Source organism: Falco cherrug, chromosome 4 (assembly GCF_023634085.1).
Source record: "Falco cherrug isolate bFalChe1 chromosome 4, bFalChe1.pri, whole genome shotgun sequence".
NCBI classification, from domain to species: domain Eukaryota; kingdom Metazoa; phylum Chordata; class Aves; order Falconiformes; family Falconidae; genus Falco; species Falco cherrug.
In genome coordinates this window covers 50,688,445-50,701,389 of record NC_073700.1, presented here as the reverse complement: position 1 = coordinate 50,701,389, position 12,945 = coordinate 50,688,445, and the positions used below count along the sequence as shown (strand labels likewise).

General features: G+C 54.4%; 1 protein-coding gene across 3 annotated transcripts in view; it reads left to right on the top strand.

Annotated features, from left to right (window-relative positions):
* The window catches only part of AGAP3 (ArfGAP with GTPase domain, ankyrin repeat and PH domain 3), a 148,405-nt gene that overhangs the window by 116,470 nt on the left and 18,990 nt on the right, over positions 1–12,945 (top strand). For all 3 annotated transcript variants that reach the window (XM_055708248.1, XM_055708249.1, XM_055708247.1), the window contains exon 12: positions 9,956–10,129. In XM_055708248.1, coding sequence (XP_055564223.1) covers positions 9,956–10,129 — 174 coding nt within the window. The remainder of the gene's footprint in view (positions 1–9,955; positions 10,130–12,945) is intronic.

Here is a 12,945-nt window from a genome sequence, read left to right as displayed (position 1 = left end):
TACCTTCATCTAAGCAGATGAGAATGAATCACAAAACTACAGTTTAGTAGTGGCTTAGCTAAAAGTAACCTTGACTTTGTTGTACTGGTCTTCAGGCAGAGTAAAATTCAAATCAGAAATACAGAGTATTAAATACACACATGCACAGACACACACACAAAACTATAAATCTGAGCCAATTTCACAAAGCTGAAAGCAATTATGAGCCAGATCATTTGGGAGAAAGAACTTAAACAGAAAAAAAAAAAGTGAAGCATAATTAGGAGTTTTTAAAGAACATTTTACTGGATACTAGAAAGTTAAAATCAAAAGGAAGGTTGCAGCGCTTTAAAATGTACAAATCTGGGTTAAGAGGAGATGTAAACTGTTCACTCTCTCTCTGCCCAGATAGTGAAGAATGCACAGGAACAAAAGCAAGTGGACGGGAGCAAGCTGTATTGTGCTAAAGTATTTTGTACATCTGTGTATCTGCATGTATACAAAAAGCAATAAAAGTAACGGCAACATAATACAGTAATCAGTAAGTATTGAGCAGCAGTTGCAAGCCCCGGTAGGTAGTAGTTGGTAACACCGGTGTGGTCCTCATGGCCAGCTGGAACCACGGGTGGAGGCTCTCTCTGCCATTTAGCCCTTTGCCAGAGCTCTGCAGATGAACATCCGCCACGAGTGATTAATTATGAGCAGCCCTCAAAGTGACCCTTTTGGCTTTGTGGGAAGCATTCTGGCTCCTGACGTTCCCAGACTTGCTCTGGTTACAACCGCACAAAGGGTTTGTTTCATCGTTTTATCTGGGTTCATTGCTTGTGGGGAAACCATGTACCTTGTGCCTGGCCAGCTTCCCCAGACCACGCCGAGTACCGGTTGCATTTAGGGAAGGAGTTAAATGCATTTAGCAGAGTATGCTGTTGACTAAGAACTTGGAAACAAAGTCACCAGCAAGGTAAGAATACCAACACGCCACAGTTGCTGGGTGCAGCTCCCCACCACCTTCCCTGTGGGGACATCAGTGCCTCAGCTGAGGGGATGGCTGGCACTGCCATCCTGCTGCCTTTCTCCTCCAGGGAATTTTCTCTTTCCCTCTCTGTCTTGTAGCTGCTTCACTTGAAAAAAAGACAGATCTTGCATCTTGGTTCCTCCTCCAACACAGATGCAGATGGAGGAGCCCACAGCAGTTCCTGGGTCCTCCCTGGTGCTTTTTCCCGTTCTTGTCTCAGTGGTGCAGCCTGGGAATGCAGCGGGGCCTCGGCTGCTGCTTGATGCGCTCTGACTTCACGCTCGTCCTGTGCCTTGTACTTGGTGAGCTGCTGCTGAAGCGGCTTGCTTGTCCACAGCATCTTGGCCACCGTGTGACAGGATTTTCAGCCTGTGAATCATGAGAATAGTCACTGTTCGTATAGTTTACTGAGTTCATAATCTTCAACTTTTACATGTTCCATGGAGACTCTACGTAACTTACAAATAAAAGTGATGGATTTAGTACCTGAAATTGATTTCTCAGCTCACCTTCCCCCTTCTTGGCTAGCGTCAGGAGCCTGTAGTACCGTGGTTGCACAAGAGGATACAGAAAAGGTAACCAGCAGAGTTAAAGACAGTGAAAGTTGGGTTTTTTCAAGTGTATTAGAAACTAATGAATCCTAAAACTAGCATTCGTTCCTTACTGTATAGAAATAGTAGAATGATTAATAAAGGAGGAAAAAAAAAAGTGTTCAGTGAGCACTTCTGTTTGGTGTCTGGGAAGACGCAAGGTGATGTATCTTACCACAGAACGATGAATTCTTCATCTTCCAACTGTAATTAGGAAGCATATTAAACAGCAGGTAGGAGATTTAGACATGTTTGAATCAGCACGTCTGAATTATTTAATTCAGGAATTCTAGAAGACATGGTCAAGGTCTTTCTGACATGTTGATGGTGACTGTCAATTTTGGGATGGAGAGGACTTCTAGAGGGCTGAAGTTCATGCATTTCATATGTCCACGGTATGAGAACGAAACCGATGATTGGAAAGGACTCAGAGAATACCTGTAAGAACAATGAAATGCTTGCAAATGCACCTTTTAGGGAATGATTCAAGGAGCTTGATTTGTTTAGTTTATCGGAGAAAAGGTTAAGAGATTATTTCAACACCATCTGTAAGTACCTGCATAGGAGCAAGAATTTGGTAATAGAGAGCTCTTTATCAGATAAAAATAAACCGAGATCCAATGACGGGTAGCAGAAGCAAGACAATTCAGACTGGAAATAAGGTGCAGTTTTCAACAGTGAGTGTAATTAACCACGGGAACTACTTATCAAGAGCTGCTGTGATTTCTCTGCCACTGACAATATTCTAATCAAGATTAGATTTTCTAAAAGATAGGCTGTAGTTCAGGCAGGAGTAAATTAGTGGAAGACCTATGGTGTAATTTTATGCTATGCAGAAAAGATCAGACAACCAGAGGGCTACTTGTGGCTGCTTCTGACTCCCTCTCCCCATGTACTCTCGCTGGCTCTCCTGGCGGATTCGCCTCTTCCCACACATCTCTGGCCACCCTCCCATGGCAGTGGAGCTGTGTGGTGAGCGGATGAGGTGTGCTGCAGCAGGCTGCATGGGCTCTGCGCAGTGCTCAGTGCGGGCACAGCTCAGGCTGGAGGGACACTGAGTGGCTGCGGCTGCCTGCGGTTCCTGGGCTGTCAGCGTGCTCTTTGTGCCTGGGGATTTTGCATCACTGTTCACAGGCTTCTGGGGTTTGTTGGGGTCCTGCTGACCCTGTACGTGGAGCTGGTCGCCATCTGAACCAGAGATGAGTCTGCTGTGCCGGCTTGAGATGCCTTGGCTCATCTGGGTTGTGGCTAGGAGATGGGAGTATAAAACGGTAATGGTGTCGTGGCCAGCTCTTCCCATCCTGCTGCTGGCAGCTTGGGTTTTCCTCCCTTCCACCCAGAGATGCCTGGACTACGCAGAGCTGTTTTTCCTGGCAGTTCGTACCCACTGTGGATTAGCTTCGGTAGGAGCTGGGGCGCTACAGAGGCACTTACCATGTGCATATGTCCAAAAACGCGCTCTCCAAATGCAGTGCTAAGAAAGGAGGACGATTCCCCAGTGTCAGAGCATCTGTGAGGCCCAGTGAAAGGCAATGGCTCCCACTGTGTGCAAGCTGGCAGATCTGATGGCCTTGCTCAGAAGCAGGGCTGGGAAACCTTGGTCGCCTGCAGTTTGGATCGGTGATTTCCCACAGGCATTTGCTGTTAGCGGAGCTGGGAAGGACACGTGTCATCCCAGGACATGCCCTGCCATGCCTGTGGGGCTGTGTAGGTGCTCGGCATTGTTGCCACCTCCCAAGGAGAACTTGGAAGTTAATGTCTTTCAAATGGCACGTCTCCATCCTGGTGCTCCTGGTTGATAAGAGCTAGCCTACGTGTTTTGGCCTTGTTGCTGGTAGGAATTGTTCAAGAGGAAGGGAGCAGCTATGTCCAGCAAAACAGCAGGCAGTGCTTTGTTCAGAAAACCAACCTGATGGAGACTCTTCTGGCTCTGGACCTGCTCCGGGGGTGGGGGCAGCTCTGGGAAAGGCAACCGTGGGGTGCTCCCAGGACAGCTGCATTCCTGTGCACATGGCAGCTGACCGCCCATTGACGGAGAGTGGTGAATTATGTCTTTACCAGCGGGGATTTCACAGGCAGTCAGCTTAACCAGGCTCACTGGCTCTCGCCTCCCCAGAAGAACTGGTTGGTTTCTCACAAGTGAGGAGTTTCCCACCAGCTGGAGGTGGATCCCGGTCCAGCGCGCTCCACACAGCCCAGGAGCAGCACGCCGGGGTCCCAGAGCCACCGCGGCTGCCCCACACACGCGGCTCTCGGGGGGCTGCAAGGCATGTTCCAGCGGCAGGCACCCACAGAGTGCTTGAGCATTGGTGCACTCAGGTGACCTGCAGTCATTCTGATTTCTGCTTGGAATAAGTGATGATCGGTTGGCAACAAGTACCTTAGAGTTTTGGTTAATGGGTAGTGGTAACTGATGACTCTTCAGGACGTGGTTTGGCAGGCAGTGAATAGCATTAATCTGCAGCGTGCTGTTGGCCTACGGCAGCACTAGAGAAAACAGGATTTGCTTTGTGCCAGGGTGTCCTCGCCCCGCCCTGGGGTGGCTTCATCACCATCCCATGTTGTGCAGCTGGCAGTCTCTGCTGCGAGGTAGCCTGGTGGCAGCCCTCCTCCTGTGCCGGAGCAAGGCCTGGCACTCCAGAGAAAAGACCTGTGCTTGGCCGTTAAAAAAGGGGGAATTCCCCAACTGCTGTCTAGCTTGTGCCTCTTCAAAATTCAGCATAGCCCTGTTCCACCAAAGGAACGTGGTTTCTTCCATGTTATAAAGGCAGGGTAGCAGCCTGCGTCTGCCCCAGGGGAGCGGTCCTGAGGTGGGGGTGGGCAGTTGGGGGCTGCTCAGAAAAACGTAATTGCAGGTAATTGCCTGGCTGTGCCCTCAGCTCCGCAGGGCCTCGGGGCAGTCACGGGGTGCGGGTGCTGGGGGATCTATCCCTTTGTGTTTCTGGGAGGCGGAGGAACCCAGAAGCAGTCTTAGCTGGGGTGGAGTATCCGGCCAGCCTCCTGCTTTCTCTAAAATCACCTGCCACTGCTGCATCAGCCTGGGCTCGTGGTGGCTTCATACACGGGGAAGGAGCATGCTGGGATGTTCCAGCTGAGAAACGATGAAAGCGTGAAGAGCTGAGGCCAAGCTGATGAGACCCAGTCTGCTGCTCGAGGAAGAGCAATGACCCCATCCACGAGTAATTACGCTGTGCCAGAACATAGCTCCAGTGAAGGAACCAAGAGCGAAGCTCACTCCAGACAGCAGCAGCTGGTTCAGAAGTCGGCACCTTCAGTTTTCATGGGAGCTGCAAACTTCTCCAAGGGTTTCCTCTGCTACCTTTGCCATGCTCACTTTGCCATGCCTGATAATCGTGTCCAACTGAGCCATCCTGACCACAGTAGCGTGGAGATGCGCAGGCAGAGCAGAATTTAGCTGCCATCTGACCATCCTCCCGTTGGCTGTATTTTAGTGTTGAATAAATCCAGCAGGAGACAGCCCGCCCTTTGAGTTGTCGCCAGGCAGGGTCTGAGGGTGTGCAGACACTTTGGTGTTGCAGGAAGATGAGCCTTTGGGACCCTGTCCCCTTTCTCAGGTTGAAATGGCAGTGTTCCTGGGTTCACGACATCAATCACAGCAAAGGGATTAGCCCAGGCCCATAATCACTGGTATCTGTCCTGTGTCTGTTGGCACACAGAGTGTAGCCATCTGTGCCACTGAGGCAGTCTCTGTCCCGTGCCCTGGCCAGCCTGCAGACACTCAATGCTCAGGACTTGCACATCCAGGAGATGTCAGGCATCACCAGGAGCTTGCTCAGAAATGGGTGTCGAAAGCTGGTGGGAGGAAGTAGTGCTGATGTGTCATGGCTTGGTTTCTCCAGTGCTGGTCAGGTTCTTGCATGTTGAAGGAGGAGAAAGAACTGGTCTTTTCCTCAGTGAAGTTGTCAAGAATGTAAGTATTTCTGTTACTCCTATTAAAAAAATGTATGTGCTTTGCTTAGCAGATCCATACACTTTGTACTGCTATTACTGGCAGTTGACAGTAGTTCAGGACTGCTGTCTGTGGGGCGCTGGGCGAATGGGATCAATAGGAATGGAAAGTCACCTTTGTCTTCTGTACCCGTTCCACCTTGAATTGGTTTTTTTCAAGGTGGTGGGTTGTGCGTGAGGATCTAGGTGACGTATCACACCAGCTTTGTGCAGCAAGCATGCGTGTTTCCCAGTTATGGAAGACATACTTCATCTTGCACGCATGGGATCACATTCAGCTTTCCAGCCTTGGTGGTGGTGTGGTTTGGTGATACTTGCAGAATTCCTTTTCCTCTGGTGTTCCCAGCCTAGTGCAGACATTCTTGTCACTGAGCTGCAATCCAGATCCCATAGACAGCAGTACATACTTTCCAGGGCTTTCTGAATCAGGCCCCTTAGTTCCAGAGTACATCTTTGCATTTTGTACTAAAAGATTTTGTTGTGGTTTTGTTAGCTCACTTTTCAAAAGCATCTAGTCCTGCATGATGTCTTCATTGCCAAAATACTGGCAGTGCTTCCAGCTTAATGTCACCAGGAAATCTCACCAGAACCTGTGTATTATTTTGCCAAATTGCTGTTGAAAATGCTAAATTTATCCAAAGATTTGTCCAAGAATCCTGAAGTGACTCTGCAAATGCTTTCCTTCCCAGCCGATGGTACCCTTTTTTGTTAACTCACCTGAGTTATCCAGTTCCCTGTGCATCTGCACCTTACTGAAGACTTTCCCGTTTGCTTTGATCTGAGTGTTTTACTGAAGTGGCCAGGCTGCCTCACTCCACACTTAAAAAAATGATGGTCTGTTTTTTGGTGATTCTCCATTTACTGCCATGTTATCAGTTAGGCTTTACTTAAAAAGGCATCACAAAGCCTTGCCTGCTGGTGAGTAGACACTATCATGTCTACGTGAACTGCTTTTTTGGGGGTTTGGAGGAAGTAGTGGTTGGGAGAGCTTTGCTTGAGGGGCTGTAAGGCAGAGTCAGGGAGAGTTCAGTTCCTGGACGCCTTGGCTCAGAGAGGCAATTAGTGTTTTACATATAGCCTTTTATTCACCTTTCACTTTGCTTCCCTCATTTAAAGGGAACATATCCAGCAACTGCCGGTGGTGCCACTCCCAAAGGGATGCAATTCCTGAGAGCTTGAGCCTTGCTGGGGCCACCTTGCAGGTCCCTGAGACGAGGTGGAGTGGCGCAGCCGAGAGGTCGGTGAGCCAGGGGCTGTGAGGACATTGCAACTGGGTGACTCCAGGCAGCTGGTGTAAAGTGCAGGGAGCTCCTGGAGAGGCTGCAGAGGCTGATAGAAGCTGTTCCTGGAACTCGTGGCAGCACCCTTTCATTTCAAAATGAAATTTGCAAATTGGCACCGCTTCACGGCATGTGCTGCTGGCAAGGCAGGCGTCAGATTCGAGGGGCTCACGCTGGGCAGTGCTGCAGGGTCGGGTGTTGCTGTGGGTGTGCAGAGTGGGCTCTGAGCATGTGTCAGCGGCTTTCCCAAGTGAGTCTTCTTCTGCACACACTTGGTGTCTTGCAGGCCCGGCGTGACGCCGCAGCTGTGGCCACCTGCCCAGGCAGCACAGTGTACTCCCAGAGCAGGCGGCGGCAGAGCTGAGCAGGGCTGCGGGGCAGTCTCTCGAGGCACCTGGGGTTGCTGTTCGGCGAGTCTGACCGCAGCAGCCTTCCTTTCCTGCTGCCTTTCCTGCAGCCAGCACTCGTTCCTCTGCTCAGCCTCACCCACCACACAGAACCAATGAGATCCATCATGGAGGACAGGTCTGGCGGGTGCCTTGGACACAGCAAAGTTGCAGGTCCCTGGCCCTGGTCAGGGCTGGGGTGCTTGGGGTCCTCGGAGGAGCGATGGAAGGGCACATGCCAGCAGGCTGGGGCTTACAGCCTGGCTGGGGTGGGGGTGCAAGGGGCAAACTGGGGCTCTGCAGGGCTTTCCCCTCTGCTGGAAGCTTCTCCCCCGCTCTCTGCGCTCCTCCTGTTTGCCTCCCTCCCCTGCATGGCTGTGGCAATAGACACTGGCTGCATGCACAGCCTGGGCTGGGGCCGGCAGGCACTGCCTGAGCTCTGGGCACAGCCCGTCCTGTCCCATCCCATCCTGACCTGTCCCGTCCTGTCCCGTCCCATCCCACCATGTCCTGTCCTGTCCCAGCCCAGCAGCATGGTCCCCAGGGCCCAGCACTTCCCAGCCCCGGGAGAGCAGCGTTGTCCCTGCTCCAGTGGCAGCAGGCTCCCTCCCACGAGGAGGCGAGAGGAGATGGATGCGGCAGTCGGGAGCTGAGCGCCAGCTAATTACCCTTCCGAGTGTGTCTTGTAAATTAAGGGCTAATTAGAGGCAAAGTCAGTGTCACGGTTTTACACGTGTTTCTGTGGTGCTGAACAAGGGGAGGGAGGGGGAGCGCTGCAGCCGGGCTGGAGGCAGTCGAGCCAGTGGCGCTGCTGCTCCTGCCCCACGGGCAGGGGCCGTGGCAGCTCAGGCCGCCCGGCGAGCTCTGCCTCAGAACCACCGCGCAGGCAGGATCGGCAGGCAGGGCTTGCAGGTCGTCCCTCTGCAGTGCAGCAGAGAAGGGGGATTTTTGGTCCAGGGTGGGTGCACGGAGGAGGGTGGGAGGCACCTGCCGCGCTGGCGGTGAGCAATGGGTGCTGGTGGATGGCTGATGGCCCACATCACCCCTCCCTTCAGCACATGCTTTGGGTCCACCTTTTGCAGGGGGGGATTTGGGCTTCTTGAGCTGTGGTTCCAGGCACTCTGCAGCCTCAGGCAGTGCTCGGGTACCAGTGACAATCAAATCACATTTCTTAGGTTTTCATGGAAACAGCAGGGACAGAAACATGACTTGATGAACAAAATCTGGGGCTCCACATGGGATTTTGTGGGGCTTTGCCCTTGGTGGAGGATGGCTGAGCACTGGAATAGGTTGCCCAGAAAGGCTGTGTGGTCCCAGTCCCCCTCCTTGGAGATACTCAAAAAGCATCCTGACGCAGCCTGGCTGTGGGTGGCCCCACTTGAGCACAGGTCGGGCAGGACAGTCTCCCGAGGTCCTGGCCAGCCTCAGCTGTGCTGGAATTCTGTGAGAGCAAAATGAGGCTGGTTTTACACAAGCGAAGACACAGGTGAGCTGTTGTGGCTTTAGCAAATCCATCTGGGACCCACTCTGCAAGTTTCCATCTGCTCTCCAGCCTGCTTCTGTGAAAGGATCCCTCTTAGGCACCAGTCTCATGAAACAAGTTGCTTGGTTTCTCTTAGCCCGGCTCCTTGCATGGTCGTGGGGTGGTCAGCTCTGGCAGGCTGGAGCAAGCAGAGGGGTCAGGATGTGGGTGCCCGTCTCATCAGCCAGGCACGCTGCAGCTGGAGCCATTCAGCGGGCCCTGCCATCTTCTGTGGCCAGAAGGGGTGGTGTGAGAGTCCCAGCCCAGCATCTGTGCCTCTGGGTGTGGAAGGAGGAAACACAGCTTCAGAGTAGGGACAGGGACCCTTTGCTCAGCCCTGAGCTCCCCAGAGCTCTTGCTCTACGGAGGCTGGAGCTGAATGCCCTAAGGGAGGCACGGGAACGTGCTTGCAGTGGGCAGGTGTAGGGCAGTCCCTCTAGGGCAGCAGCATCCTCCTTGGCAGGTTGCCTGCAGCCTTGCTCCCTGTCAGAACTGTACTGTTTACTAGTCTGGAAATTTTGGATATCCTTGTAATCCGGAAACACTTGACCCATTTTGAATCACTGGGTGATCGTGTCTTCTGTGATAGCCTCTGGTCCCCAAAACACTGCTTTCTTGGGGGTTCAGGCTCCTGGGCTCAGCTCCAGGGGTTTCCAGCTATTGGGAAGAGGCATTTACACCCACGATGTCCACCTTACAGATGTCTGTTCCCCTGCTTGTCACTTTGACATCCTCCATATGATTTCCCATTCATTCCTAGTGCCTGCAGCATGGTTGTATTTCTTGCTAGGGACATGCAAGGAGTGAAGTTAAGGAGTAAGGATAAGCATGCTGGCTATGGGGTGGGTGCATGTTTGTCCAGGTGCCTGAGGCTATAGTTAAAATTGTGAGCAGACTGTGAACTCCAGCTGCAAAATCTGGCTGGAGGGGGAAGCTGTGTGCCAGGATGGCTAGCTACTCATCCCAGGGTGCGGCGCTGAAATCCGTCAAGCTGGGTGTCCTCTGAGAAATGGTGTGTGCTGGACAATGCTGTTTTCTCAGCACCTTTGGGGGGTCATGTGCTGGCACCCCTTGGGAGAGGAGAACCAAAGAGAGCCTGTGCTCATGCAGGGCCCCCCAGGAGCATGTCGCATTGGGTACTGCACAGCTTTTCCTTCTTCCATCATGCTTCAGAGCAGCAGTTGGTTCATGCTCAATTCATGCCTCTCTTCCAGGTGCTCCTCACTCGACCAGCAGTACCTCCCTGCACTCAGAGCGCTCCATCAGCGGCATCAACCTTGTGGGCTTCAGCTCCAAGCCAGACGGCATGCACCAGCGCTCCTACTCCATCTCCAGCGCAGACCAGTGGAATGAGGCTGTGGCTATCCCCGGCAGCTGCCCCAACCCTTGTAAGTAGCACTTCTGACCATGCTCCCCTCACCTGCAGCGGCGGGGGGGGCTTACTTTGGTGATGGGGGCAGTTGTGAGCTCTGCCCTGTGGCTGCAAGCCCAGAGTTTGCTCGTGGGTGTCAGACACAGCCTTTGCGGCCTTGTTGGGACTGTCCACCTTGTTGAGGGTCAGCCAGCAGCGTCCACCCTGGGGGGGAGAAGCTCTCCTGCCAGGCACAGTAAAGCTTCCCTCCAGCCAAGGGATGCTGCTCTGCGGCAGGACCGGTCTGACCACAGACTCCTCTGCCTGCCCCACTCAACTCACCATGCGAGGGGCAACCATCACTTTCCCTCATCTCTGCTCCTTGTCAGCACCCCCAGCTCCCAGGTTTCAGGGCAGTTGAACGAATAAGAGTAATTCCTGTCTCTGGAGCACACACTGAATGCAGCCCGCCCCCTCCCCCCACGCTCACTCGCTCTCTGTGATGTTTCAGGACAGTTGAGTGAATTAAAATAATTCATACATTTCCCAACGTAGCCACTTTGCCGAATTGGAAAATAAATGCTTTTGTGCTGCATTCATCACTCCTTCGTTCCTGGCTCTGCCGCCGCACTAAAAAAGCAGTTAAATGCACATCAAGAGTGGAGGAGCCATTTCCATGCCTGCTCGCCCCTTGTAGTTCTCATTAGCGCGGCAGCCGCCCCCCCGCTCGGTCCCAGGGGCTTTCGCAGTTTAAAGAGAGCCTCTTTATGATCATTACCGGAGTCCGACTGTGCGGGCGCCATTTGCAGCTGAGGAGGCTCCTCATTTGTAACTGTGAAAAACTATCAATTTCAGCGCGCCTGATGCAGCGGCTCCATCATTGGCCCCATCAGCTCCCTGCTGGAAGCGAATTAATCAGACTGTTACTGCTGATGGGGCAGCGCAGGCGACGGGAGCGGAAGGGCGCAGCTCTGAGCATTAATGTGCCAGCAGCCCCCCCTCCCCTCGCCTCGGACACGGGGTGCAGCAGGGCAGCCTCTGCTCCTCCAGCACCGGAGGAAGCGGGATGCGAGGGGGGGACCAACACGTCACGCACCGCATCGGACAGGGACGCATCTGCTGGGACACTGTAGGGCAGGTCCCCCATGCCGGGAGAGGGGTACCCCCACTGCTGAGAGTACCTCCCCCTGCCCTGGGGAGCCGTGCACACCGGCAGCAGGAGCCTTCCGTGCCACAATGCCAAGTGTGCCCCTGTGTGCGCGGCAGCAGGGTCTGCAGACCCCGGTGCGGGCAAGAAGACGCAGGTGAGTTTTGTGGTGCAGCCCTTCCGGACAGCAGCTGCTGCCTGGATTGCCTTGTGCCCAGGAGCCATTGTGGCAGGGCTTGTCCTCCTCCCAGCAGTGCCGCGGCAGAGCGTGGGGCCTGGCGTGGCTGTGCAGTGCGTTTTGCCTACCCTGGCTCTGGCCCGAGTGTCACAGGAGAGCAGCTGGCCTCTGCTCCCTGGCCACCCCAAAGCAATCTGCCTCTTTCGTGCAAAGTAACACGAAGGCCGACACAAATGGCTGCTGAGATGGTGCTGCTCCCCCTGTGATGTGGAGGGGTGAGGTGTTTGGCTCACATGTCTCAAGTACCGATGGCTGCTCATCCACTCTTGGGTCCCGCCACACTATGCTGGACCCCAAGCCCTGCGGGTCGGTCCTGCTTGGCCCTGCCCTGTGTTAGTGGTCCGCAGATGCGGACTGGGCCAGTTGTGCTGAAGGGCCTGTAGCCTGCGAGGGGCAACCAGCTCGGCTGTTCGGGGACCTGCTGGAGCAGCCTCCGTCCGTCGCCCAGCTCACAGCTCGCAGTGCTGTCACTGCTGCGCTGGCAGGGACAACAGCGATTTTGTACCTCCCAGCATCTGTCCCCTGCCCACAGGACCACTCAGGACGGCAGGCAGCCCCCTGGGCTCCTGGCGCTGCTGGCTGGAGCAGCCCTGGGCTGCGCACATGCCAGGTGGGCGGCTCGGTGGGCTGCGTACCTGCCTGGCCAGCAGCCAGCAGAACAAGTGGGTTCTTAGCGTCACAAAGCTTTTGGGGGGGCAGGCAGGGCTTCCTGCGCGTGCCAAGCTGAGCGCCTGTCCCTCTTCTGCCACGGGGCTGAGCTATGGCAGAGCAGGCGTGCCTTGCGACCGGGCCCGGCAATGCCACTGTGCCGCGCAGCCCAGGTCTGAGCGCACCACTGAGCTTCCAGCTTGAAATGGTGGGCAGGGTGAGGAGCCCCGCAGGCTGCCCTCCTGGTGCCAGGGGATGGGCTGACTTCTCCAGTTGTGCCCAGGAAAGCACATGTAAGAGGGGTGGGACAGGCTGTACAGGTCGTGTAAACATACACCAGCACATTTTGTGTTTGTTCGTTATGGGAAGACGCCCCAGCCATGGTGACCCAGGGGCTGCCCGTAAGGCCAGCTGATTCAGAGGGAGGAACCAGGAGGTCCCACAGGTGCCTGCAGAAGGGTGAGATGGGGACCTGGAAGTCCCCGAGTGGGTCAGAGGAGCTCACTTCTGGCCTGCTGGGGAAAGAGGGAGAGCAAGCAACACCTGGTCTTTTAGAGGAGCGTGTTTCATGTTCTGCCCCCGTCCCTTTGCAGTCCCATCCCCATCCCACTGGAGGCCCTGGAGGCCTCCAGCTCTGTGGCTCTGGCTGCTGGGCAGTAAGAAGAGCAGGGACATGGACAGCCTGTGCTCTGTGGAGCAGGAGGTGTCAGGCTCACCACCAGCACATTGGCAGGAGCTGCAGAAATGCACGAACCCTCACACTGAGCCTGGAAGGGGGCAGGATGCCAGCAGTGCCTGGTTTGACCCGGGGGGCAGCCTG